Source organism: Denticeps clupeoides, chromosome 15 (assembly GCF_900700375.1).
Source record: "Denticeps clupeoides chromosome 15, fDenClu1.1, whole genome shotgun sequence".
NCBI lineage: Eukaryota > Metazoa > Chordata > Actinopteri > Clupeiformes > Denticipitidae > Denticeps > Denticeps clupeoides.
Window position 1 is genome coordinate 17,698,598 of NC_041721.1, and position 27,378 is coordinate 17,725,975.

Below are 27,378 nucleotides of genomic sequence, written 5' to 3' on the forward strand. Positions count from 1 at the left end.
GAAGATCTGGGTTAAAAGCAATGGGTGAACATAAAGAATTAGGAATTTTTAAGTATCTCCTTACGTCACTCCAGGCCAACAAAGTGCTACAGATAACTGGGTTGCTGGAAATAGTCTCAATCATTTTAAAAATTTCAAGCAAAACTAACAGGGTTGGATCCTTACTGGAAGTGGCCTGATATTGTATATTAGTGAATGTGAAGTGATTGTCATTGTGAAACACTGCAGCACAGCACACGGTGACACAACAAATTGTGTCCTCTGCTTTTAACCATCACCCTTAGTGAGCAGTGGGCAGCCATGACAGGCGGGGAGCAGTGTGTGGGGATGGTACTTTTGCTCAGTGACACCTCAGCGGATTGGGGTTCGAACTGGCAACCTCCTGATTATGGGGCCCCATATTAAAGAGTCTACGCAGGTTGTCTTGACAAAACCGGTTAATCTCCGAGCTAAAAGGTTAGTAACGATTTTGTAATCTATATTTAGAATTGGACTATATGAGGAGCAGTCTAAGGAGTTTTTTTTAAGTAAACTAATTACTGTAGACTTCCAGGTGTCTGGAAGCTGACCTGAGAAGACGGTACAGGCATAAATATTGGGCCAAAATGTCCGACAGAATTCCAGAGGGTAGCCATCAAGGCCTGGAGATTTACTGCTAGGCATATCCAGAATGACTGTCCAGACCTCCTCTGAAGTGAAAGGGGCATTAAACATGGAACGGTCAAGAAATAGTCTTTAACGAAGAACGGATGTCAGTCTCCATGCCACTGCTGTCAGAGGAGTAAAGGCTTCTATAAAAATCTCTAAAAGTTGTATTGATCAGAGTAGGGTCTTGAGCAACTGTGCCCTGAGTGGTCTTAATGGAATTAATGGAGCGCTCATTTTGCTGGATTTTTAAATGGTGTGCGAGAAGTCGGCCAGGTCTGTTTCCATGTATATAATATTTCTGTTTTTTTGTGACTCGAGTGTATTCCATATGAAGTTTTGTCTTTGCCTCAATCAATATCGTAGGACATTCATAGGACAGAGTTTGGGTAATTTTTCCTTTTTCCTCCAGAATTTTCCTATTTTGGAAACCACGTAAAGTAGCTTTGGAGCATCCCACATAACAGCAGGAGAAACTGGGGAGTTCCTATTATTGTGCCAAAATTGTGAAAGTTTTACACTAACAAATTCACAGAAGTCAATGAAGTGTCCAAAGTGGAGTTTTATATATGCAGGAGGATAATTGCACATTTAGATGCACTTGGGCATGGTCTGAGAGGTCTTGGGCACTTGGGCATGGTCTGAGAGGTCATGTCACATGACTGTATAACATGCATATAATTCTTTTGATTAAAAAATTAATCCAGCCTTGAATAAGAGTTGTGGGGATGAGAATAAAAGGTACAGTCTCTGATATTTGGGTGAAGCTCCCTCCAAATCCAGTATCCTTAGTCAGAATATTAAGAGTGCGGGAGGATTTTGGATTACTAAGGACAATTTCTCTCTACATTTGGTATCTTTTGTTTATGTATTAATAGGTCTATTTGTTAAATTAAAAAAGTATTCTAATGATAAATATTTTGCTGTTGTGTTTTTAAAAAATGTATATAGTGCATCTCTTGCGATGTGGAAGTTATGCTAGTGGATTTTCTGTGCGTGAATGAAAATATGTAGGAATGTTCTGTGACTAGAAACCTAATTTGTCTACTGAAACAATAAAAAAGACAGAAAAAAAGAGAGACGTCAAACATTGCAACTGACCTAATGATTTTGCCTTTATGTGAATACACATTAAACATACAATAATTAAAGTAAAATATAAGAGTTGTTGCTAAAAGAAATAGTAGGCATTCTGTAGTCTTCTGTTCAGCTCTGCGGTGGAGATGCCCACTGTTTCTTCTGGATAACTCTCAGGGTTATACCCTTCACTGCCAGGGCAGCCTCTTTACTGGCTTTGGTAATGTAGCTCGGTGGAAGCAGGAATCCATACGTGCCACGGTCCTGCAGCTCAAACGTGAAGGAGTACTCGATTCCCATCTTATAGGCCCAGTCATCTGAGCCTCCTGGAGCCAGGTCTGGACACGAAGACACACATACCGCATTTCACATTCAGATTAAGAGAATGGTGTAGTCTCTCGAAATTACTCCACAATACCTACATATTGTTTTGGCACCAGCACCGTATTTGTATTGGTTCCTGTAATATCTGCGGATGTTCTGGGCTGCCTCCTGTACGAGTGCAAGCTAAAAGAAAACCATCAAACATTCAGAAAAGTATATAAAAGATTTTAATACACTTTGGCGGGTTTAACTGACCAGCTCGTCATGGTTCTGTGCTTGCTCATAGGAGCAGGAGTAGGGGAAGAGCAGCATCTGTGAGTACGAATGGATGGAGAAATAGAGCTTCACAGTGTCCTTATGGGAACGTAAGAAGTTGGCCACCGCCCTGGACTCTGGTTCAGATTCTGGGAACTGGCCACAGTAGATCTCTTCACAAGGGTAATCAGATGCACCCTCAGCTTTGAAAGGATTTCAAATAATGGTTATGGTCTTGGTTATCAACCAGAGGGTTATGGCAAAGGTCAGTAGTAGACATTAGTCTTAAAGGTGCCCTATTATGATATTTTTTGCTTTTATATAGGTCTTATTGGTCTCCTAATACTGTATCTAAAGTCTAATACTGTATCTAAGTCTCAGTCGTGGTGCAGAATTACAGCTACTTTGATCCAGTCCCACAATGAGATTTCCCAGGACGTGCCGTTTCGTCGTCTGTAGCTTTTAATGCTAATGAGGAGAAGAGAGGCAGGACGAGGAGGTGAGCAGCCTATAGAAGTTGAGCGTGCATTTGCGGAGGTAACCTTTCTCCTTATGACGTCATAAGGGGAGAAATTCCAGATCCGACCGCCTGAGCTGCCACTCTCTGAACGGTCAAGCAGAATGACCAAAGTTCTCTTTACACCTTCGCCATTTCTAGCCACTGCAGGATCATAGACAGGCTAGAATGAGAATAAGAATCAGAATATCTTTATTGTCATTGTAACAAGTACAATAAAATTAGGGGCAGTCTCTGAGCTGGAGAGGTATCTTAAATACTGTGTGTAAAAAAGAAAATGAGACAGGAGAACCCTATATTAAAAAGAAGATAACTAGCATAAATACTAATGTAATACAAAATCTAATACAAAATATGATACAAAATGTAACATTACAAGGCAAAGGTGAGGTAGACATGGGGGAACTTTAATGTTAATTAATGTTAAATAATCTCATAAAGTGAAATTTTCATAATAGGAGACCTTTAAGTGCCTGTTATCATCATAGTTATTCGTAAACCCATACGGGTCATTGTGAACATGAATTTGTATTAATGTGATGGATGCTTGGTGTTAGCACTTACTGCACCAATTCGCATCAAAGTTTCGGTTGAGATCCGTTCCTATGCAGTCACTATGTGGATGCTTTGATCGGTTCTTTCTCCACATGCGGTTCTGTACAAGCAACAAAACTTTATTCAGAATTAACCTGTCTCCTAAAATAACTCCATATGGCATAGTATTGATGAGGTTACAAAAGAATACTTTTGTTTCATTTTGACAGAAAAAATGTCTTACTGTCGTCCAAGTGTACTTGTACCCATCTGGATTCATGACGGGGAGAACATACAGATCCAAAGTGTCCAGCAACTGAGTGACTTCCACGTTTTCTCCATAATATTTCAAACACTGTGTGATGGACAAGGATGCAAAATCAATTATGGATATAACTAAAGATGCATTCAAAAGAAGACAGAGAGCTAGTGATACTGACATGATCTACAAACCACAGGCAGAAAGCTGGCGAGATCCACTCCCTGGCGTGGATACCACAGTCAATCCACATCGCCTTCTTAGCATCATTACTCTTTCTACCAGACAACTGTTCAGCACAGTAGAGTGGAACAAATGATCTTGTTGGAAAAGTAGACAGACCATATGTGAGTTTGTATGGATGTATAAAGAAAATATGAATAGCAAGAGTACCTTCAGAACATAAAGTGGTCGTTTCTCATAGGATGAGCCAATCAGAATGACCTTTGCCCTGTCAGGATTGTCCGTTATTGTCCTGTTTATCCAGTAATAAATCTAGAGAAGAAAAAGCATGATTGTGTTTCTCTTAACATACTGTTATGCTGTAGTATGGTGCATTCGTATTTTTGCTCACATCTTCCAGCGAGTGGTATCTCTCATAGAAAGTCTCACTGCTTCTTGGGTCGCTGGTGTGATTTCTGGTTTGCATGGCAATTAGTTCCTGGGTGTCCTGCAGCAAGACCCTATGAGCACAGAATACATGGTTAAAGAAAGAATGTCACATGATGTAATTGCTTATTACCTCATCAGCATGGTGGAAGCGTAGGGCTCCAGAAAAACCGTACCTATGTGCGAGCAGGTGAGTTTTCAGCAGGTCGGTTACGTTCTGGACATGGTGCTTGGGGATGTAGAGATGAACCTCGGTGTCTGGCTTGATGTGTCTCGCCGAGGCAGGCTGCCAAAGCACAGTCTGAACAAGAACGAACATTCCCGATTAATGTTCATTTCAGTGTGCAGCTGTAAGGAGTCGCCTTGAATCATTCCCCTCTTCATTTTTACGATAAAATTCGAAGATAAAATTGCATCCTTTCAAGGAGCCACACCTCATGCTGAGTGGACATATTTCTCAGAATGTCCACTTCCGCCGGCGTCTTGGCGATGATGGAGAGAACCTGATCACTGTATATGAGATGGAACAGAGAGCACACATCAGTACTATATGAACACAAATAGCTGAGATTTCATCAAAGATGACATTTCTCTTAATGTGGGGGGGAAAAAAAACATACGCTATATTTCTTGTTAAAGTATTTAAACGTAACCAGACAAGGTGCATTACATCATTCTATGCTTGTCTGAATTGTGTACCCTTTATACAAGATGAGCACGGTATACAAATGCAAACTTACTGTTCAGGTGTACCGTAACTTTCTTCAGGAAATATACCAGAGCTTGTCAAGAGAGCCACTAATAGCAAGAACCTCATTTTCTCCGACTCTCCAAGACTTGTGCAATAATTTGTGCAAAACAGTAGAAAGGGCAACAGTATTGATTTTGCGTCATGGTTTAATACTGACACAAAATGGCGACACTGAGTTTGTAATTATTATAAACATGGGCCGTGTTTAATCATCAGCATCAGAAGCACACATATAATAATACGTTAGTATGAAGACATGACCACAAGCTCTACGAAAAAACCCGAAACTTCGAGCGTTGCAATTGGCGCTTTACGCCTCCGGAGCAACAGGTGGCGCTAAGCGCCTTTCTGTGCGCCAAGCGCAAAACCGGTGTCATCACTTCCTGGTCCTTAGGAACCGTGTTGTCAACAAAAATGTCTGGCCACGATCACCTGAGCCTCTGCCTGTGCGACCTAATCAGGTAAGAAGTGGGTCAGTTTCATCCGGACACGTTTATACGCTGAAATAAATCCGCGCCGTGACATCAGCTCCCGTTGTCTGACTTGCCTGGCGTTGTCTGCGACAGAATGCTGCAGAATGAATGGGACGTTTGCCTTCGTAAACCACTGCGCTGGACGATGTGTCGCCCAGTTTCACACCGAAAATGACCAAACTGGAGCATTTTTAGAAAAATACAAAGTCATTTCTCCCAGTTTATATAATGAGTGTAAATGCTGTGGATACGTTTAAAACGTGTAATATGGCGGTGGAACAACTGTCATTCCATTTTGACGCAGATACAGTACAGGCCAAAAGTTGGGACACACCTTCTCATTCAATGTGTTTTCTTTATTTTCATGACCATTTACGTTGGTAGATTCTCACTGAAGGCATCAAAACTATGAATGAACACATGTGGAGTTACGTACTTAACAAAAAGTGGAGACCTGACCTCCACAGTCACCGGACCTGAACCCAATCCAGATGGTTTGGTGGTGAGCTGGACCGCAGAGTGAAGGCAAAGGGGCCAACAAGTGCTAAACACCTCTGGGAACTCCTGTTGGAAAACCAGTCAGGTGACGACCTCTTGAAGCTCATCGAGAGAATGCCAAGAGTGTTCAAAGCAGTAATCAGAGCAAAGAAACTAGAATATAAAACATGTTTTCAGTTATTTCACCTTTTTTTTTAAGTACATAACTCCACATGTGTTCATTCATAGTTTTGATGCCTTCAGTGAGAGTCTACCAACGTAAATGGTCATGAAAATAAAGAAAACACATTGAATGAGAAGGTGTGTCTGAACTTTTGGCCTGTACTTTACGCCGATTTGATTTCAGCGCTGACTAACTCTCTGTGTTTACTCAGGCTGATGTGGTCGCTGGTGCTGCCGTGCGTCTACCTGTGCCTGGTGCTGTCAGCCCTGCTCCTCCTGCTGGTTCTGGGCGTGCGGGCATGGCTGCAGATGAAGAGGAAGGCCAGACTGGTACAGGACCCCTCGCCGACTGTGGCATTTTTCCACCCTTACTGCAACGCCGGGGGTGGAGGGGAGCGAGTGCTCTGGTGCGCACTGAGAGCCCTGCAGAATAGGTGAGGAGGAGTGTGGGCCACACACGTGTAGTGTGTGGTGGAGGAAAGGAGGTCCCTCTCACGCCGCTGCTGGGGTTTCCATCACACGACGCCTCGGCTCGTTACGGCAGTGTTTCATCTCAAGTGCCACTTCCTCGATTAATTGGGGTGAATCCTGTTGGAGATTGTATGAGGATTTATTTCCAAATGGAGCCAACACACAAGAGAAAGTATTCACCTATGTTTATTTATTCCTTTTTATTTTGTTGACTCAAAATGACAGAGACAGAGAATGAATGAAAAGAAATCACTGAAATGCACATATAAAAACGAATTACACAATCACATATTGTAACGGGAGACCGCAAACTACTTCATAGGAAGTTTTAAATTTTGTTTTATTTTTTTAAATATTATGTTTAGATAAGAAAAAATGTCCTGTGTTTAGTTCTTTCTCACCCTGTAGTATCAAAAATAGTACTAAGTACTATGGTACGTACTGTGGTAAAAAAAAAACAGCAAATATTAAAAATATATGCGCGTTGTGCAGAGGATAAACATTGTATATACTCTGAGTATAATTTGCCCGGGGAGCAGTGTATGGGGACGGTGCTTTGCTCAGTGGCACCTTGGCGGGTCGGGATTTGAACTGTCAACCTTCTGAATACAGGGCCACTTTCTAGGCCACCACTCAACCATATATATTTGACTGTTACACATGCATCAGAAGGATTACAGTTGGAGCAGTCAGGCCACTGGTTAATTCTTCAGATCAGTTGACTCTGTATTTAAATAATTTTACCTTGTGACAGGTACCCGGATGTCTCGTTTGTGGTATACACTGGTGACCAAGATGTGACCGGTGAGCAGATCCTGGAAGGCGCTCGAAGACGCTTCAACGTCCGTCTGCCACGGCCTGTGCGCTTCGTGTTTCTGAAACACCGCCTCCTAGTGGAGGACCGTCTCTACCCCCACTTCACCCTGCTGGGCCAGAGCGTGGGCTCCATCTGCCTGGGCTGGGAAGCCATCACCGAGTTTGTACCAGACGTGTACATCGACTCCATGGGCTATGCCTTCACCCTCCCTGTCTTCCGCTTCCTGGGTGGCTGCAGCGTGGCCAGCTATGTGCACTACCCAACCATCAGCACTGACATGCTAGCCGTGGTCCGAGAGAGAAACCCACGGTGAGGTTCGCTCCAGCAGATTTCCTAGTTGTGTACCAAAAGCTTGCCATATGCATTATAATCCCTTATTGTTATAAATCAGTGTAATAGACATGTAACTTTAAGCATTTATGTATTATATTGTAATGATATTATTGTCTGGTAAGTAAATTTGTGATTGACTTTTTCCTTGACTTTCTTCATCAGCTTCAACAATGCAGACTACATCAGCAGTAATCCTTTTCTGAGTGCCATTAAGGTGGTGTATTACTGTGCATTTGCACTACTCTACGGGCTTTCCGGCTCCTGCAGTGATGTCGTCATGGTGAACTCCACCTGGACCCTGCGCCACATCCTGGCCCTTTGGCGCGCCCCCAACCGCACCAGTGTGGTTTACCCACCATGTGATGTCCAGGCCTTTCTCAGCATTCCTCTAGAAGAGGAGCAGGCAGATGACAAAAAATGCCACTCTGTGGTGTCTGTGGGCCAGTTCCGCCCAGAGAAGGACCACCTACTCCAGATCCGGGCTTTCAAGAAGCTTCTGGACCGGAAGGGACAGGGACCTGGGGGGCGTGAGGGGGTAAAGCTGGTTCTGATTGGAGGATGTCGTAACCAAGAAGATGAGGAAAGGGTGCTGATGCTCAGGGGGCTGTGCCAGGAACTTGGTGTGGCGGACAGGGTGGAGTTTAAACTTAACATCTCATTTGAAGAGCTGAAGAAGGAGCTGGCTCAGGCCACAATTGGACTGCACACCATGTGGAATGAGCATTTTGGCATTGGTAAGAACATCGCTTTACTTTACTATGTGTTTGCTTTGAGTATATCCACCTAAATGTAACACCTTTAGAACAAAACAAAAAAAAAATTTATCAAGTGCATTCGTAGTACATTTTTCCTGTGTGCTAAATGAGGAGATTGCATTTGTGTGTGTCTGTGTGTGTATAATCATTGCAAGCATGTTTCTGTCTCAGTAATACTTTAGTATATTAAATGTAAGTACACTAATTTGTAGTAATTGTACTAAAAGTGTATTCAGATGTGCTACCAATCACAAGCACATTTCATTCTCCTGTACTTAAAAATATTTAAGTGAAACTTGATGATGTCTCAAAATAGTAGTAAAGTACACTTAAGTTTATCTTAATGATGTATATTTAGTACACTAAGTAGAATAAAAGTGAGTACATTGTAATATAAGTCCACTTAAATGAATTGTACTTTCCTGAAATGTACTGGCAGGTGTGGTGGAGTGCATGGCAGCAGGAACAGTCATACTGGCCCACAAGTCCGGCGGCCCCAAGCTGGACATTGTGGTGCCACATGAGGGCGGACAGACGGGCTTCTTAGCAGACGACGATGACAGCTACGCTGACGCGATGGAGCGGATTTTGTCGATGGCGCCCACCGCGCGACTGGAGGTCCGACGCCGAGCCCGTGAATCCGTCACACGTTTCTCTGACCAGGAATTCGACGCTTCCTTCCTGGCAGCAGCGGAGCAGCTAATGGGAACACTGGAGCGATGAGGTGGATCTTCTTTTCCTCCAACCTGACAGACTGTAGGAGGGGCCTCACTCCGCCCACCTGAAACAACCCCCCCAACCCATCATCACCACCACTACTCCGTCCAAGGGTTCGATTCAGACAGTCATTGCAGAACTGAAAGCTTAGCGGCCGTTTTCACTCAAGCTTGTTGGCTTTAGTTGACACGCTGCACTTTTCTCCTCCTGGTTTGTAACTGTCCCATAATTTGCTACATTCTACTGAAGCAAGAGGATCTTCACTGAGGATCATTTAGTGCAAGCGCCACCGCAGCAGGAAGCATAAAGCTTTTACCTTGCTTTCAGGTTTATCTGAGGTAGAATACATTTGCACCAAGCATGTCTCCATGTGCTCTTTACATTCCGTACAACTGTGGGGTACAGTGGGATTCGAAATCCGTTTGGGTTTCGTCAAACACCGATGGGATTCTAGAGAAGGGGAGATTTGGGTTTTTTGAATTACAGTTATCCAGGATGGGGATATGCCTTTGACAATCGGCCTTTAAAAAAAGGCAAGGCTTCTCATCTGGATAATGAGACTGAGATGGAAATAAGAACAATCTTCACATCCCACTATTTGTTCAACATCTTGATCATTTTATTTTAGGATAAAGTCTCTTCACATTGAATGTTCTCTCTATTTCATTTGTGTGAATGTTTACAAATAAACCTGTTGACACCAATGAGCTGTCATGTGTTCTGGTGACAGTACATTAGTCAATGTAGCATGTCGTTATTAAAAAAAAAAAAATCTGAATATTAGTCATTCAGCGCAGTGTTATGCTTTTCTAATCAAACGTATGAAATGGAATGGAAGGCAATTTCAAAAAACGTCTCTCAACGCAGGACTCAGGGTCCAGAGTGGGATGTTGACACGGTCAAGGCCAGTGTACGTACGACCAAAGTAAGCAACAGACGAATTCAACAAGTCAATGACAGGATGAGGGGAGGGAGGGGAAGTTACAGAAGGTGTCACAGCGAGTATTTAAAGGGGACGTTACGCTTCCAGTGGCTTCTTTGCTGGCTTCCCACAGGATGAAATTCTTTCTTTTTACCCTGGTGCTAGTCCTGGGACTGGGTGCCTCAGGTGAGTTTGTACTGGTAGGAAACATCTAGTTTTACCATGAGGAATCGTTTTTTTTTTTCATAAGGAAATAATATTATAAAATATAAATTTGGTAGTCAATGGAGTTGAAAATGTACCATACACATACATTTTTGTATAATTTTATAAACCAATGAACAACACTTGTTTTTTGTAAGTGGATTTTTAATTCTCGTTTAAACTAAATTACATTCTTTGATATCTGCCAGGTTTCCCGCTGTTCCAGCCTGAACTTGCTTCCAAAGCTGACAAGGCACTGCACGTGGCTCTAGGCCAGTTCAATGCACAGTATGCCAGAAGCCGTCTGTACAGGGTGTCCAAAGGGTCTGTCAAGAGGGTGAGATCCAGATTCAAATAGCAGAGGTTCTCTGGCATTCCTACAACAATTCAACATAGTACAATATAGTCTAGTAAGACTGAAACTTGTCTCGTCCAGGTAGTTCCAATGGCAAGGAACGTCCATGACTTGTTTCTGACCTTCACTGTGAGAGAGACAGACTGTCTGAAGACCTCTGAAGCAGATCCACAGATGTGCATGTTCCGACAGGGCTTCTTTGCGGTGAGATCCACAACTGGAGGTCTACATATATATTACACAGCTTCATGTCTGTAAGCACTGATTCCTCATCCCCTTAAATTATTCTGTATCTCAGCACCTCATAGGTAAATGAGATCTTTATCGCTGTACAACAACAGTCCTGCAAGCCAAGTCTGTAAAATGAGCACACAGCAATGCAGGTTCACTGGGTTCAGGCCCACTGGCTCTGCATTGGAACTGTGGGCGGAGTCTCACCACCTTTGGGCCTTGAGGCACATGATACAATGTTACACAAGCCTTTGTTACCCAACTTATTTGTTCTTTATGCTTGAGAACTGGTTCATTCATTTCACCCACTTCTGTAGCCGGAAGCCTCCTGCTACTCCCGTGTGCGTCTGACTGGTGAGGTCACCAAGGTCATTGACCTTAGGTGCAACAAAGGAGACAGCTACAGCTCTGAGTCCAGCAGTGAAGAGGTCAGAGAAGAAGACACAAAGAAATGAATGAATATTTATTTATTTATTTATTTTCTTTATTTAATTTTTTAAGGTGGGCCGCAGATGGGCCGTTCCATTCCTCCCCATAGGTAAATATTAACTGTGTTTTCACACAGTAGCCTCGTGTGTATTAAAGCCTTAATTAGTGGATTACATGCATACTGAATATTAGCCATTCAATCCTCATCACAAGACTAATTTGTGCTTATCTGTGTCTTATAAAGTTTGGAAAACATTATTTTGGGCTAGAAGGAGCAGGCTTTTGTAAATGCCAGTTCACATCAATATGCCACACTAAATACAATCTTACAATCAGTAGTTAGTCATAACAAGACTAACAATGGATATGATATTCATATTATACTATGCACAATCATTTTTGTACTGCTAATTATACTATATGTATACATTAGTATTTTGTTATCTGTGCAACACAAGTCATTCATAAAGTGCGATCTAAATCTTCTCCGTCTCTTCAGACCCGGCCCCAACTCAATCTCCCTTTAACATAGATCCACCACTGCTGCACCAAGATCCCAGCCCCAGGGAACATGGGTGGAGAGACATCTTTAACAACCGCCTGGAGTAATGGGCAGAATGAAGTGTCAAGGGACCATACTCCGTAAATAGTACAATAAATGTGCAAAAGAATGAACGCAGCACTTTTCCAAATACTTCGCACATTTACATGCAAATACATTACTCTCTTTAGAATTAAAGGGGGGTGGCACGGTGAGATTGGGTTTGAATCCTGGCTTGAATCTTGTGTATATAGAGTTTGTATGCTTTCCCCAGTGTTGGTGCAGGTTTCCTCCAGGTTTTCTGGTTTCCTCCCACTGTCCAAAGGCATGTACACTGCAGCTGCAAATCTTGGCCCGAGCCTGGCTGATCCAGCTCAATTTCATTTCAGTTGTGCTCGGGTTCGGTCAAGCTCATGCGGTGAAAGAGCGATCAGCAAACACAAACTTCCAGTCTATAGTACCTATCATTCCGTTATGATTTGCTGCTTGTAAAAGTGTTTTGAATGTTGGAAAGTTTTTTTTTTTTTTTAAATGAAATGTAATTTTTTTTTTATTAAATGTTAATTTTATTCACAATTATTGGCCACCATTGTCAGTTGATGTGTTTCAATAACTGTGAGAAAGAGCTGCTTATTTCTCTCTGCTCTTAGTCAAAATTATTTTATGCCTGATTACAGCTGTAGGTGGATTGGTTGACGGTAGGCGTAGGCGCGTGTGTGTGTGTGTGTGTGTGTGTGTGTGTGCGCCCTGTGGTGGCCTGGTGCCGCGCCCCTTGGCCTAGTGTGCTGGGATTGGCTCTGACAGCCGCAAACCTGATTAACAGGACTAAGCGGTGAAGGTGAGTGAGTGAGAGAATTAAAGAGGCAGGAGTCAGATAGGTTTTCATTTCAACATTTATATAGTGATCTTACATTTAAATGCAAAGACACGGTCTTCATTTTCCCGATAAGATTTATAAGAGGTGCCCTGGGAACGGTCCAAGAGATCCCAGAAAAACCATCCAACTTCAATAATTTAATGCCTGATTCAGTGATATATTAGGCAAAACCTGAAAAAAAAAAAAAAAATAGAACATGTTGCGTGAAAACGGTTGTCCTTTGTCAGTCATGATACTTCCAGTTCGGTGGGAGGCAGAACATGTCTTTTGTGTGGTCCATAAGAAATTTCCAGCTGTTGGTTTCCATCTTATTTGACAGTTCTTTAATGATGGACCGTGATTAGACCACAACTTACATTGCCCTATATTGAAAAGCGGTCTATTGAATGCACCATTCCTTAAAGCTGATTCAATTAAAAAAAAAAAAAAAAAAAAACCTCCGTGGCTCTAAATACACTAAATTAAAAGGCCATATGAAGTGTGAGACAAGCTCACATGATACTCTATGATCTTCCTGTGATGCTGTTCAAGCAGCAACAGGAAGTGGCACCTTATTGGCAAATTTAGGCCCACTTATATGACTGTTGCCTGCTCGTTTAAGGATCCGGTCAGAAGAAGGCAGAGATGCAGGCAGGCAAAAAAAGCAGCTGAATTTTTTCTTTTTTTTTGCACAGAGATACTGCAGTAATAAGAACTGAAATGAAGAGACTAAACAAGCCAAGGGTATAAACCAACACACCACACTTTACATCCAGACGTAGCTTTCAGAGAGCATTTGATTTGATCAAAATTATTATTTGAATGTGTAAATTAAATTTCTCATCTAAATATGCTCTGCACCTTGAGGTGAAGACAGACAGTACCAGAATTTCCAGAGTATTATGTGGACAAATACAAATGCAAATTTAAAAGCAAAGTCTGGTTACAAGCCACTGTTCAAAGCCATACTTCAAAAACACACCAATTTCCGATCTCTTCTCTTCTTAAGACATTTCAGTTTTAAATTACAACGATGAGGCCCAGCCCTCAGCAAAACACACTTCCTCGTTGGGTGACTTCCTATACTTACTCACTGCCACAGTCCATCAAAGATGATTTTGTGTTACACACTTCACACTACAGAGAATATTCCGGAATCGCAGCAAATTCAGAGGGATCTGTGGTGAAGCCCAGCCACCAAAGCGGTCTACTCAGATTATGTGTTCGTAGTGTGATGCTTGCTGCGAACCCCCAAAACACCCATTTCAAGGCAACTTGTCAATTATCATTCATTCAAACACAACTGAAAAATAAGACAGACAATCTCAAATCTCAGATATTAAATATTGTTTTTTTTTCCCTGGGTATAAAAAAAACAAAACAAAAAAACACAGAAAGCAAAAAATTAAAAACCCCTTCCCCTTAGTCCCAAGTACACAGACATGTGAATATGAAGTCCATGCAGTACCAGTCTGTTGTGGGTAGATCATTTCTGTGTGTATACACTCATGACGGGGCGAAGCTGAGCTGTGGTCGGAATTATTTTTTTCTTCTTCTTTCATTCATATTTCTTGAGTTCATGTGTAGATAGGTAGGTAGATAATATTGGATTACTGCTTAGCACACATGTTCTTCCACAAACACCTCAGAACAGGCTGAGAAGGAATGAACCATTAAAAGGAAATACGGTTAAAAGGGTCAGTCGGCCAGTTGATTCTTTTCACACTAGTTTGTGAGTTTGGTGCTGTTGTCCCGTTTGGGAGGTGCAGGAGGTGGCCCCCTCCGTAGGGTTGCATAGCCTGAGATGTTCCCCGACATGTAGGAACCCCCATTTCCATTCCCACTGTGCAACAGTTCAGGTGGAGGTGGTGGCAGCGCCATGTCATCCATGGTTGTTGTGACCACGGGCTCAGCGTTGGTTGAAGCAGGGTTGGCAGCCGAGCCCTGCCGGCTGACTGACTTGCGCTTTAGTGTCCGGCTCAGATCGTCCAAGAAGTTGGGCTGCGTGGGAGCAGAGACGGGGGGTGCACCTGGAGGTGAAAGGGGGCGAAGGACCTCCGAGGCCATTGGGGTTGGGGTGCTACTATTGCTTCGACGAGCCAGCGTGGGTGGAGGGGTCTTCTTCAAAGAGGCTCTTCCAGCAGACCAGATGTTGGAAGAAGAATGGGGCTGAGGGTTTACTACAGCCACTTTAGTGGCTCCTCCATGGATGTCAACTGGAAGAGGTGGAGGAGGTGGCAAATCCATGTCCAGAGGAGGCGGTGGAAAGGAATAGGAGTAGTCACTTCCAGGTTGTGGCAAGGGTGAAGAGTCGCTGGCAGCTTTACCGACTTTGCCTTGCAATGCCAGAGGAAGGTTGGCCAAATTCAGCTTGCCTGGTTTGGGGGGTGCAGGAGGAGCTCCGGTGGACGTATCCTTAGAAGGAATTGAAGAGCAGTTGGAGGGTGGGCCTGATCCTGAAGCAGGACCAAACCTGTTGACCAAGTTCTCCAACCTCAAGCGAGCCTCCTGGTACTCGGCAGAGGAGTCGGACTTAGTGCTTGAGTTGCGCTGGGGTGCTGGCGGAGGCCTCTTTAAGGTTCCTGGGGGGGATTTCCTCATGGGGGAGCCTCCAGATTTGGTGGTGCTGGTAGGGGGCAAAGGAGGTGGTGGGGGCAGGACAGGTCCTGGACCAGGTGGAGGCGGTGGGGGAGGAGGAGGAGGAGGTGGCGGCGGCGGAGCTGGGAAAGTCAGACTGTTCTCTGGAGGTGGTGGAGGAAATTCAGGGGACTGTGCCGGCACTCCTCCTGGTTGCCACCTGGGCTTGGTCTTGACTGCTGGGGGAGAAAGTGGAGCTTTCTGGCTCTCCACGTGATTGGCTGTTGCCCCTGGAAACTGACTAGCAATTTGTTTGACCAGGGACGAGGATGAAAGGGGTGCCACAGGAGGAGGTTTGGAGATGCTGTGTTGTTTTGGAAGAGTGGGTGGAGGATGACTTTTCAGTGATACTGTTGAAGGGGGCAGAGGAGGTGGTGGCGGCGGGGGAGGTGGAGGTGGTGGTGAGGGGGCAACAAAAGATGCAGTAGGAGGAGGCTGGGAAAGGGGAGCAACAGGGAGCACTGCTGGGCCTAAGGGCTTTGGGGCAGTGTGAGGGGGAAAGTGGCATCCGGAGAAAGTCTTGGGTGGAGCAGGAGGTGGAGCTACAGGTGGAGGTGGTGGAGGAGGAAAAGGCATTGCATTAGCCAGGGACTGCTGGGGTGGCAGAGGAGGCGGTGGTGGAGGGGGAGGAGGTGGAGGAGGGGTAGGAGGTGGAGGCGGGGGCGGCGGTGCAGACTGGGCCTGGATTTGGGGAGGTGGAGAAGGAGTGAGGTCTGAGGGCGGAGGGGGGAATTTTGGAGAGCCATTGGCAGCCGGCTTGATTGCGAAGGGCAGCCCCGAAGGAGCTGGAGCTGGAGGTGGTGGTGGTGGTGGTGGAGGAGGCGGGGGGACTCCATTGCTTTGTAGGAGCGGTGGAGGCGGGGTTGGGGCGGGAGGAGGCGGTGAAGGAGGCTGTGGGCTCAGGGCAGGTGTGCCCAGTTTAAGAACAGCCATAGCGGAGCCCGGAGCAGGCATTTGAGTAGGTGGTGGTGGAGGTGGAGGTGGAGGAGGAGGTGGGGGCATATTTGCCTCTGGTCGGGGGCCACCATTGACTGCAGAGACACTGTTCAGGTGAGGTTTGGTCGTCTGAGGGGGTGGGGCTGGAACCTGGGACTGGGTTTTGTGTTGGTTCTGCTGAAGCCTGGTGATAGTGCTATACTTGGCAAAAACAGTTGGAGCTTTAGACTGGTGTTGGGATGAGCCAACCCAGGCGGGGGGAATGCTGGGAGGTGGAGGAGGAGGTGGGGGAGGAGGAGAAGGCTGGGGAGGAGGTATGGGCATCACATTGGGCTGGGGCTGAGGAGGCTGGGCATGGATTTCAGAAAATGGAAAAGTGTGCTGAGGGAGTTGGGGTAGTCGTTGTGGGGTATGGGGCAGAGGTTGAGGTGTAAGAGGGGAGTGATTGTGACCCTGGGGAGTATGTGGAGGGAGTGGTGGGGCAGGTGGAGTATGTGCAGGGGGTGGTGAAGCATGTTGCATCTGGTTATGTGGCATATGTGGGATTTGGGGTACTGGTGTATGTTGTATATGTGTGATTTGTGACTGTAGGGTGTTGGTGATATGCTGGCTATGTGGGGTTTGGGGTTGTGGGATATTATGAGGAGGATTGGGTGTTTGGGGCGTTTGAGGAGGGTGGGGAGAGCTGGATGATCTGCTGGATTCTGTCTTCATCTGTGAAATTGAAAAGTAATAAAACATGTTCAAACAATACTAATATATAAAACACAGTACATACTCATATGTGTGTATTTTTAAAAGCAGTAATTAGATACCATTGTGTCAGCTAGTTATTGATAAAGGGAGATGAAAGGAAAGCTAGAGAGATGCTCACCCGTGTGCTCTCCTCCATCTGAGTCCCTCGCTTCCAGGCTTCAGAGAAGATTGAACTGACCACACTCTGGGAGCGTGCGTGGAATGAAGATGTTCCATCAGACATACCGCTATCAGTCACACAGGAATGGTTAGAGCGGGACTCTGCACAAAACACACACAGACACTGTTAGGGCACAATTTACAAAGAGAACCTGCTGTGACTGTGTTTGGTTCTAACCAACAATACCAACCTGGTATACTGGCAGAGCTGCAGCCCGACCTGATGCTGGAGCTTGACAGAGAGGTCCAGTCGTACGCCGCTTCAGTCCGCTTCATGGCCTCCTGATAGTTCACATACAGCTGCTTGCCATACTGCTCCCACACACAGACGTGCACAACAAAAATACACATTTAATTCCAAAACAGGAACTTTACTTTCAATACAAATGGTGGGCAAAATGGCAACACCGTGAGTACTGTGAGTTCACCTTGGCAATGCGAATACCGTTGACCCATTGGTGTAAGGTCCTGACATCATCACAGCACAGGTATTTAATATACTGAGACTTTTTCTGGATCTGGGGGTGCTAGTAACAAAACAGACAAACAAAGAAACAGACAAGTTACCATAATAACAGCCTGACATTAAATACATGAATATTATATTCGTTTTTCACAATTGCACTATTGGGGGTCTGTGTGAAACAATATTTCAATACACTGTATACTGTGTATACAAATTTTCCTTTGAAAGCCATTGACAGATTTAAGCCTGGATAAAAAACTTGGATTAATAGCCATAATTAAAATTTTGTTTGAAAAATTCAAATATGACCTGATTATTTTCAGTATCTCAACAACAACATTTAACAAACGGTCGCACAAGATATGTTTGTGTTCCTCCATAACCACTAGATGGCGCCACAGTACAACAAGGCAAAATTACTAGTCACCTTAAAACAAAGCAATTCAACAAAGTAATCTTCTAGTTAAGGACATAAGAATAAAAAGATAAATGTTTGTTCTTAAAGATGATATATTCCCTAAATAAGTCAAGGACTGAAAATTTTCTGGTATAACCACAGACACGATGACCATCTGGCAGATGGTGGTGATATATGAGCGGTCTTTGCAACTGTAATGAAGATGATGTAATGGCTTAGATAAGCCAGCTACCAAAAGGTCCAGGAGAATTTTTTTATAGGTTTCAGATATGCAGGGAAAAAATGAGGACCAGAATGGTCATGTACCTAGATATATTATATTTCACACACACACACACACACACACACACACACACACACACACACACACACACACACACACTGCAGGGTTACCTTCAGAGCAAGGCAGTAGTCAGTAGGCGCCTTATATTTGCTGCGATAGTCATGACCGTAGTACACGTTCACATGGTCCAGCTGCAGGAAGCACACAAGGTCCCTGGAGGCCTGGGGGACGGGAGGGACAGTGAACCACAGGGATTCAAACACTGAAACACAGCAACAGCGCCACACAGCAGAAAAGGGATACACTGAAAACAAGGAATTTCACTGCAGAACTACAGGTTTCTCTGGCTATGCCTGATGTAAACAATTAAAGTACATTGTATCAGGTATTCAGTTCATAGAAATACATAATATGGCCTCATATTAGACAGCTTTCAATTTAGGAAAAGATTACAGAATTTATGAATGATACTACTGATACTATGAAATTTGATTTAAAGATATCTGCTTAATTAGCAAAGGGGAAGGCAATATACTATAAGGAAACTGTTAGCAGGATTCCCACCCTGACACCCACCCAGTTTCCATCTTATTAAAATCTGCAACACCATGGGCCAACATGTGCCCAGCTAGAGCCTCTCCCCATTTTGTGGTAACAAACTATGAATGACCCTGTGACGTAATTGTACAGGAAGGGCTCCATTATCATGATAATAAACAGGAAATGGCAAGGAGTTCAGAAGCATGTCCATGTGATAACTCCTAAGGGACAAGACTCCAAACACACATATATAGTGAGTTGGTCAAGCCTGAGAAACTCACCCAGGGGGATATTCATTGTTCTGTATGTGTGTTTGCTGGTAATGTTCATGAATGTAAGAGTCGCTAATGATAATAACAGCCCCCTTTAGGGGCAGAAGGTTGTCGGTTCGAATCCCGATCTGCCAAGGTGACACTGAGCAAAGCACCGTCCCCACACACTGCTCCCTGGGCGCCTGTCATGACTCCCCACTGCTCACTGGTTAAATGCAGAGGACAAATTTCACTGTGTGCACCGTGTGCTGTTGTGTATCACAATGACAATCACTTCACTTTACTTTTTACTTAACAGATCCAATGTGCATATTTAATTTTGGTAGTGGACGTGGACCAAAGATTACATTTGCCCATTGATGTTCCATGAACAAGTGGTGGAATGGAGACAGGACTGTGTGCTCAATGTTGCCAGATTGGGTTGTTTTGAATTTGATATTATGAAAGTACTAACTAACCCAACAATTATTTAAGTAGTCTCTGCCCTTATATGGTTTGTTTGTGTTCAGGCACATTTCTGGACCATTTTCGCCTGAAACAATCATATAACTGGCAACACTTGAAGTGTGTGATGCACTGATAGGAGAGTTTGAATAATCTAGAATGAAGACGTAGGGTATGTACGCATATGCATTTACCTTCGCCTTCCCCTTAGGCACAAAATAGATGCCGGAGGCACGGAGCAGGAAGTAGCGCTTCTTCCATGACTTCTTGCCATCATCCTTCAGCCAAAGAATTCCCTCCATCTCCGGAACAGAGACAGAGCTGCCACAGAAACACTCCTATGTGTAGAACACACACACATACACATACACACATTACATGTAAAGGCGAGTGTGTTAACCACTAGGCTACTACAATCCACATTTTTCTTTGGACACAGATATCGACTGTGCTGCCATGACTTTGGAAGAAAATAAGGCTCCATTGAAAATACTGTGTAATTTGAGCCATGAAATTATATATGCTATATAATTATTTCCCTAGGTCCTCACAAAGACTTGTGTATGTGACTCTCACCTCCAGCAGAGCCTCTTTGTTCCTGTCAGCCATCTCTAATGTCTCTTTCCTACCCAACAGGTAGTTCTGTAGACAGGGAGCAGATATAGTCACTGCATTATACTCGGTGGTTGCTTCATTGAACATAATGTATAATGTATTGTGTTTATTGTTTGAAAATGGAAAGAGATTATTTTCCTTATTGCATTATGCCGTCATCTAAAAAACACCCACACATACACACAGTTTGGGTGTCAAGTGGAGGATATAGTTTTACTCTCCAGCCAAATAAATTATTCATCCTTAGCTGACAGTGCCCTATATCTGACCCGCTCCCACATGTTTTCTCTTTAACAGCAATTATATCCTCATTCTGTGACTGTGTATTTTTGGCAGTGCGGTGAAGTTCGGAAGGCAGTTCTATACACAAGTTGTAAACCGTGTTCACCTGTGGGTTCTTGAAGAGGGCGTACTTCTCAATACGCTCAATAAACATGAGTTTGTTCTGGCTGTCTCTGGTCCAGTTTAATAGGTTCTCTACCAGGTTCTCATGGTCCTCAAAGATTCGGTCTGATTTAAAAAAAAAAAGCAGCAAGTTAAGCATTAGATCTAAAGATAAACAGCAACACCTGAACATGTGAATGAAAAAGATGGTAATTTTCTCACCCATCTGCAGCTCGGGGATGGTCTCCACCAGTGCCCAGTCGGGGCTGTAGCCACAGTGGGATTTGTCCAGCAGGCTGTCCAGTACCTGCCTGACCGACTGGCGCTCGTCCACCATCATAGTCTTTGAACTCTCATCTGACATGTGCACCCGGATCACCAGCTGGAGAGGGAGCGGTAGAGAGAGAGTGTGTGTGTGTGTGTGTGTGTGAAGCAGGATGGGGGTGGAGACAGACACAGTGTGATTAGCACAGTATCAGCACATCGAGAGTCTTTCCGACCAGCTAATGTCATTATAACCCTGCATGTTCTCATGAATCTCATGGTCCAAACTGTCTCTCTGTTCCTTCTGGCCTGAATACCTGCCCTCTCTATAGTCAGTCACCATGGAAACAGCCCCACTCACAACTATTTGTTCACTGGTTTTCCTTCCTTGGACCACTTTTGGTTGAAGAGCCCATCCAAGATCTGAATGATCAGAGAAGCGCAGACTCTGTACACACAGCTAACTGACCTGGTTATGCATTTACTACATTTGTTATGCTTCAAAAGATCAGTGTGAATTGGACACACACACACACACACACACACACACACACACAGTTTCAGAACAGAAAATAATTCGAAACATGCTTCAAAATTTTTTATCAAAAAGCAGAAAAATTAAGATGCAGAGCCCTCATGTAAAACCACTGGGAGTTCTGTATACAGTGGTGATTCCCATTCCCCGAAAATTCACAACTTAATCCGCGTTTTTACATCTGAGGTGTGTCACAAAGCGTTCGTCTGTCCCACTTCCCGCACACTGCTTCTGAACGACAGTGAAACAGACAGAGTGCCCATCTCCGCCATGGTCTGTGCCTTCGGAGAGACGACTCCTATTGTTCATCAGAGAAAACGGATGAACTTGCCCAGTGGGGAGAATTAACCGCCCATACAGCAGGGCTGGACAACTGGGCTCTCATGAGGGTTTCTGTGGCCCTCAGTCACACCAAATCCTCAATATACAAAGATTCTCACACACACATATGCAACACACACCCCGCAGTGACCTAATTTCTGTGTGAGGAGTGATGCTACGCTGCGCTGAGGAGGATCTGTACATAACCAAGTGTGTGTGTGTGTGTGTGTGTGTGTGTATTGGCTGGACTCACCTTTTTCACCTGTGCCTCTTTGATCTTTTCTAAAGCCACCCTAATTTTCTCTGCCTTCAGTTTGGCAGCCTGCTCCTCCTGTACATACACACAAGGAAGGTTTTAACATACAGAACCACACACACAACACAAAACGGACAAAGAACCGCACAGAAAACAAGAATACACACAAAAGACAAAAACTGAACATAGCAGTCATGCAAAGACAGCTACACATGCGATGCAGAACCGGTGCAAGGAAAACGGTGCAACCATAACATTCATCTGACAGGTGGGTTATTGCCAGAAAAAAAATAACTAAACCTTACCTGCCCCTTCCAACAAGATGTCATCATGTCTGACCCCCAAAAATAAAACCCAGTACAAGAACCAACGTTTACAGAGCTCTTCGCTGGAGGGGTGGATGGGTGGAAGGATACACTAGCAGTCCAATGCAGTAGCAACCCCCCAAAAAAATACAGGGCTTCAGACCCTCAAATGAATCCCGCACGTAAGCACTCGTCATTGAAAAAGATGAGGGGAGTGATGAAAGTCTTGGAAATGAAGAAAACGAGAGGACGTTTTCTCCAACAGATCTCCATCCAAAGCGTAGCGTGGCGGTGGTGGTGGAGGATACGTCCTCCAGTGATGATGAGACACACAGAGAACACAGGAAAAACCAACAGAGGGAAAATCCCAGATGCAACGTGTGTGTGTGTGTGTCCTTAAAATGTAATTCATCCTCTACCAGCAGCAGTCAATGAAAATGTCTCTCCCTTTCACACACACACACACACACACACACACACACAGCTGCATAAGTCGGGAGCGTGACCAATCGCAGTGCTTAACCCCACCCCCATCACAGCAGCCCCCGTGAGGATCACAGACAGACCAAAATCAGACACTGCACGCTCGTCCATATCAAACCAAGAGGTCCCGACCCCCTTTCTAACAGCCAATCTGGACTGCGACTAACCCCACCCCTACAGGTTAAGGGAAGGGGGCTTTCTGTAATGAGACTGGGACAAGTGGTTATTTATGACTTTTTATCATTTATTATGGAAGTGGTGATGCCTGAGAAACTCCTTGAATTATCTTGAGCATACAGATATAGAATATTTTTCGTATAAAATCTGTCAATTGTTTTTACTTAAACCAATTTTATTTATAATCTGACAATCAGATTTGAAGATGTTTTTGTATGGAAATTAAATGTCAATATAATTAAGTTATTTTGAAGGTGTAATAACTGGCCATGGAATATGGAATAGTCATAAAAAGGAATCAATTTATCTCAACTCTTCTGGTCCAGTAAGGGATTTTGATGAAAATTTTGTGATAACAGAATTTCTTTCCTGACACCATTTGTCATGAGAAATATGGCAGCAAAATCTCTTGCAGTTTGACTGCTTTGTATCGTGAGACGTCTGAGAGCTGGAGAGAATCTCTCCTCTGGAGAAACAGGCTTTGGCAGAGGCAACTATAAAGGGCCCACAGATCCCCTTTGAAGTCTCTCTCACTCGCTCTCTCCGGTCTTCTCCTCCCTTCCGTTATGGTTTTTATATTCTGACTAACAAGCACTAGAGATGGTGCTAATCCACACACCACACACATTTGTGAACTGCATTGTTCTACGCAGACAGACTAACGCTACTGCAGTGTTGCATGTTGCAAAGACGTGTGCGTGTGTTTATGCAGAAATATGTTAAATTGCCTCGGCTTCAACAGAATTGTGTGCTTCTGCTCTCTCCTTCTCTATGTGAGTGTTAAGTGTGCCACTGACACACAAACACACTCTGGGGTCTGAAATGCATTGGCAGGCTGACTGTGTCTGCATGCATGCACCTTACACACACACACACACACACACACACACACACACAAACTAAAAAAAAAAAAAAAAAAAAATCCTCAAATCAAACGATTTCTCCAGCAGTTCACTTCTCATTATTTTGGAGGTTCCACCACACAACTGCACTCATTACCCTAGATGCTTTAGTCTTTGAGTGCCACATTCATGACTTGCCATTTAGATTTTTCATACAATTTACATAAATTATGTCTAAAGGATGACTAGTAGTTAACTCATCTATGGCTGAAAATGGCAATAAGGTGCATCCCTAAGGTGTAGCTGTGGGAAGCTGCAGGGTGTACTACATTGTTAATCACATATCATATAAACAATGATAAATAGAAACACTCACTAATTAGCACATCTAATAACCATCATAGAAAATTAAGTTGTGACCTAAATCAGCACATGTACAATCGCTCACATGTCCAAAATGGTGCACTTGGCATTTTCCTCTTCATTGACCTCAGTGTTCTTTTGTACGGAGTACTTCCTGTCTGCTGGATTTAGAATCAAACCTATTTTCTTACTGCCAGTAATTCAAACACGGCCATCTCCTGTTGGTTTCATAAAAAAAACTTCCCATAACCCGCCCCCAATCCCAAAACAAGCAGGCGATCCTGAAACTCATGCAGCCTCAATGAAGAGCAAAATTTTGTAGGTGGTTTGCTGGTTTTGGAACATCCAGTTCCAAATATAATGCTAAATGAAAAAACAATAATGGAATTCAAGTATCCCCAACGCCTCTGACACCAAATGAGGAAGGGGAGGGAATCAGGACTGCAGAAGTAAGAAATGGCACAGGGTAGAGCAAGAGGTGAAATGTGATGCATCCTTTGAAGGCAGCACCCCCCCCCAAGGGTTGTTAAATGAGATGGTCTCGTCTACAGATAATTAGACTAGGTGAATGCACCTCCAGCGGTGGCTGGTACACGTTGACAAATGTTGGCCCAGGACACATTTCTGGGCTGCTTTCAAATGAGCACGGGAGTCAAATGCAATCTTACAAGGATGCATCCCATAACAGGGGATTCAACCTGCAAAAGTGGGCAGGGGGCGAGACAGTACGGGTGGTTATGAAGCAGCAGATGAGACACAGCCAATTGCATGCAGACAGAGAAGAAGCAAGTGTCTCTGGGCATCACCTTGGTCAGCAGGTGAGAGGGCTTTCCTGCAATACTTTTCAGAATCAGAGATGTTTCTTTGTCCAGATACGAGTGCTTGGTGCGAAGAAAAACAAACAAGAATGTCAGTGCAGTGATTCTCAATGATTCCTCATTACAAAAAAAAGCATTAGGTTTAAAAAGAGTGAAAGCAGACAGGATAATTAGCATTGATTGTGGTCATTAATTAGGCAGTTATGGAAAGATATCACCTCATCCCAAAGCAGTTCTGAATATAACAAATATCCCCAGTGTGAAAAAAAACTAAACAAGAAAAAAAAAAAAAAAAAACTAAGAACTCGGTATAAGCATTTGTGGTTTTCTCAAGGCTTTACGCTACTTAAATAACACTCCATAGATAACAGTTTAAACACACAAACACATACACACTTAACGCACACATGCTGAATAAGCAACAAAAATGGTTAAATACACAGAATACAAGTTTCATAACATGCATGAGAAATGTTTAAAGAGAAAGGTCCATTAAGAGGTCACTTAAGGTCACCTAAGAGACCAACATAAACGCTGCAGTGGAATAATGTCTCTGGTGTGCATCTTCCCAGATCTCCATAAGACTTTAGACTTCCAAGCATGCAAATGTTAACTGGTGACACACACACACACACACACACACACACACACACACACAAACAAATCACATACACTTACAGTGGCCAGATCCAACTCCCCTTCCTGTGAGGTAAAGTCAAGGTGTCGCCTGGCTGGCTTACCATTGGGCCTTCGCTGTGATGCATGCAGGGAAAAGGGAGGTGCAGACCATGGAGAAAGACAGACAGGTGGACAGACAGAGGTGACAATGCAGTCATGCAGGGAAAGAACCAGGTAAGGGGCAGAGCAAGACAAAAAAAAAAAAAAAAAAAACCACCACCACTTCACGCAAATAACTGTACAATGCATAGCACACACATTACACATGTACTGTAGACATATGTAATTATAAATATTCAGTAGCCATACTTATAATTACAGGAAAATAAATTAGTTTGCCTTTCATGCATCATTATGCATGCAGCACAAATACACCCAACATCTACAACAAACGACATTTGACCAAGTACTAAGCCCAGAGGAACTTAGGTTCATTTTAGACCGGAGTGTGTTGTGGTATGTGTGTACCATTTATAACCGCTGTAATTTCTCTGTCATGTCTGCACCATTAATAACGGTCATCTCTCTGAATTCCCGTACCACCTTTCTGTGAAATCTTAGACCACTTAAAAAGCCTAATAGTCTAACTAATAGACCAAATGACACATGCACACCTATCTCACTGTGTCAGTTAGTTTGGGAGCCAGGATGGGGAAACTGTGTGTGTATATATATATATGTGTGTGTGTGTGTGTGTGTGTGTGCAAATGACTGGCAATTTCCTTTGACTATTTCTAGACAAACATTAAAATGTCAGTGAGACATTTAAAGGACTAGGTCTGGGGTGCCTGCCGCCGCCCCGCCCCCCCCCAGGTCAAGGTCCACTTTCTATTGTCTCAGCACCCCACAGCCACACCCCACCTGACCTTAACCGCTATGTAAACTGCACAATGATAGAATCAACCGCAGAGACGCTGACCCGGTGAATGTCTGTTTTTACGACCCCAAGAATTACCGGTTAGAAGGGAAAATGAATGCATAGTGGTCCTGGTGATGTGGTCTCTTAATATCGTACTTCTGACTTGATTTATTTAATTGTTTATTGGCCCTTTTGTGGTATTTTTTGGCCTAAATTTGTCTTCCTTGTCAGTGTTCATTACCTCTGAGCTGGTCTGACCCTGTGTGCTCGGGGCCGCGGGGGTACTGGGGATTGTGTCTTCTTTCTCAGGACACCGGGGGCCCTTGTCCATGTCCAGCGAGTCCATGCTGGAGGCAGACACGGAGTTGACGCTGGATCGGGAGGAGTGGCCGATCGAGCGTCCGTCCTGCTCGCTGACCGCCCCGACCGAGCCGGTCCGCCTGTGTTGGGAGGAGGCACATGAGGAAGAGGAGGAGGAAGATGAGGCGGAGCTGGTCTGTCTTGCTGCTTCGTCCATGCTGAGAGAGGCTTTCTCGAGCTGGGCGGTGATGTCATCCAGGGACAGGTTGGACGCCAGGGGTTGGCCTTGGCGCACGGTTCCCGCCGGAGAGGCGCGGGTGCTGCTGTTGGTGCTGCCGCCGCTGCTGCTACCGCCTCCCCCACCGCCGCGGCCGGTGGACTGCCTCTGGCGGGTGGACATGGCCTGGCGGGAGGAGGTGCCTGCAGGTTTACTGATGGTGTTCAACTCGTGTTCTATGGTGCTCAGATCAGCCATGAGAGCATCCAGGTCCACTGCCTCGCCCTGATTTAGTGCCTCTGTGAGAGATGGATG

General features: G+C 44.3%; 4 protein-coding genes across 6 annotated transcripts in view; 2 read left to right on the forward strand and 2 right to left on the reverse strand.

Annotated features, from left to right (window-relative positions):
• Nucleotides 1-1,851: 1,851 nt before the first annotated feature.
• cpb2 (carboxypeptidase B2 (plasma)) lies at nt 1,852-5,037 on the reverse strand. Its single transcript, XM_028955309.1, has 11 exons — nt 5,033-5,037; nt 4,655-4,730; nt 4,397-4,521; nt 4,186-4,294; nt 4,005-4,106; nt 3,793-3,900; nt 3,597-3,707; nt 3,383-3,473; nt 2,302-2,504; nt 2,145-2,229; nt 1,852-2,060 (listed from the first exon to the last, which is right to left on the reverse strand). The coding sequence occupies exons 1-11, from the start codon at nt 5,035-5,037 to the stop codon at nt 1,852-1,854; spliced, it is 1,224 nt and encodes a 407-aa protein (XP_028811142.1).
• Nucleotides 5,038-5,365: 328 nt separating this feature from the next.
• Nucleotides 5,366-9,901, forward strand: alg11 (ALG11 alpha-1,2-mannosyltransferase). Its single transcript, XM_028955122.1, has 5 exons — nt 5,366-5,432; nt 6,317-6,538; nt 7,330-7,701; nt 7,888-8,459; nt 8,920-9,901. The coding sequence occupies exons 1-5, from the start codon at nt 5,386-5,388 to the stop codon at nt 9,201-9,203; spliced, it is 1,497 nt and encodes a 498-aa protein (XP_028810955.1). The 5' UTR covers nt 5,366-5,385; the 3' UTR covers nt 9,204-9,901.
• Nucleotides 9,902-10,246: 345 nt separating this feature from the next.
• Nucleotides 10,247-12,384, forward strand: spp2 (secreted phosphoprotein 2). Its single transcript, XM_028955278.1, has 6 exons — nt 10,247-10,305; nt 10,533-10,660; nt 10,760-10,882; nt 11,227-11,337; nt 11,411-11,447; nt 11,838-12,384. Exons 1-6 carry the CDS (start codon nt 10,254-10,256, stop codon nt 11,945-11,947), a joined length of 561 nt encoding a protein of 186 aa, XP_028811111.1. The 5' UTR covers nt 10,247-10,253; the 3' UTR covers nt 11,948-12,384.
• A 372-nt stretch (nt 12,385-12,756) lies between these two features.
• raph1b (Ras association (RalGDS/AF-6) and pleckstrin homology domains 1b) overlaps nt 12,757-27,378 on the reverse strand; it is a 32,790-nt gene continuing 18,168 nt past the window's right edge. The window contains exons 5-17 of one of the 3 annotated variants that reach the window (XM_028955124.1): nt 26,788-27,362; nt 25,688-25,762; nt 24,998-25,072; nt 22,019-22,096; nt 20,868-21,027; nt 20,650-20,771; nt 20,223-20,288; nt 19,841-19,984; nt 18,501-18,611; nt 17,652-17,750; nt 17,415-17,535; nt 17,183-17,325; nt 12,757-17,022 (exon numbers count right to left, since the gene is read on the reverse strand). In XM_028955124.1, coding sequence (XP_028810957.1) covers nt 14,461-17,022; nt 17,183-17,325; nt 17,415-17,535; nt 17,652-17,750; nt 18,501-18,611; nt 19,841-19,984; nt 20,223-20,288; nt 20,650-20,771; nt 20,868-21,027; nt 22,019-22,096; nt 24,998-25,072; nt 25,688-25,762; nt 26,788-27,362 — 4,331 coding nt within the window. In that variant the 3' untranslated portion in view covers nt 12,757-14,460. The remainder of the gene's footprint in view (nt 17,023-17,182; nt 17,326-17,414; nt 17,536-17,651; nt 17,751-18,500; nt 18,612-19,840; nt 19,985-20,222; nt 20,289-20,649; nt 20,772-20,867; nt 21,028-22,018; nt 22,097-24,997; nt 25,073-25,687; nt 25,763-26,787; nt 27,363-27,378) is intronic. The other 2 variants (XM_028955125.1, XM_028955126.1) reach the window with 2 other exon arrangements.

What these genes read in the sequence shown, in the direction of transcription:
- spp2 (XM_028955278.1), top strand. Translation starts at nt 10,254, where the DNA reads ATGAAATTCTTTCTTTTTACCCTGGTGCTAGTCCTGGGACTGGGTGCC. An exon ending in CCAAAGGGTCTGTCAAGAGG is followed by an intron (nt 10,661 to 10,759) that starts GTGAGATCCAGA and finishes TGTCTCGTCCAG; the next exon opens with GTAGTTCCAATGGCAAGGAA. An exon ending in CTGAGTCCAGCAGTGAAGAG is followed by an intron (nt 11,338 to 11,410) that starts GTCAGAGAAGAA and finishes TAATTTTTTAAG; the next exon opens with GTGGGCCGCAGATGGGCCGT.
- alg11 (XM_028955122.1), top strand. Translation starts at nt 5,386, where the DNA reads ATGTCTGGCCACGATCACCTGAGCCTCTGCCTGTGCGACCTAATCAG. An exon ending in TGCCTGTGCGACCTAATCAG is followed by an intron (nt 5,433 to 6,316) that starts GTAAGAAGTGGG and finishes GTGTTTACTCAG; the next exon opens with GCTGATGTGGTCGCTGGTGC. An exon ending in GAATGAGCATTTTGGCATTG is followed by an intron (nt 8,460 to 8,919) that starts GTAAGAACATCG and finishes ATGTACTGGCAG; the next exon opens with GTGTGGTGGAGTGCATGGCA.
- cpb2 (XM_028955309.1), bottom strand. An exon ending in ATATGTCCACTCAGCATGAG is followed by an intron (nt 4,522 to 4,654) that starts GTGTGGCTCCTT and finishes GTTCTTGTTCAG; the next exon opens with ACTGTGCTTTGGCAGCCTGC. An exon ending in CTTTGATGCGAATTGGTGCA is followed by an intron (nt 2,505 to 3,382) that starts GTAAGTGCTAAC and finishes ATCCTTTCAAAG; the next exon opens with CTGAGGGTGCATCTGATTAC.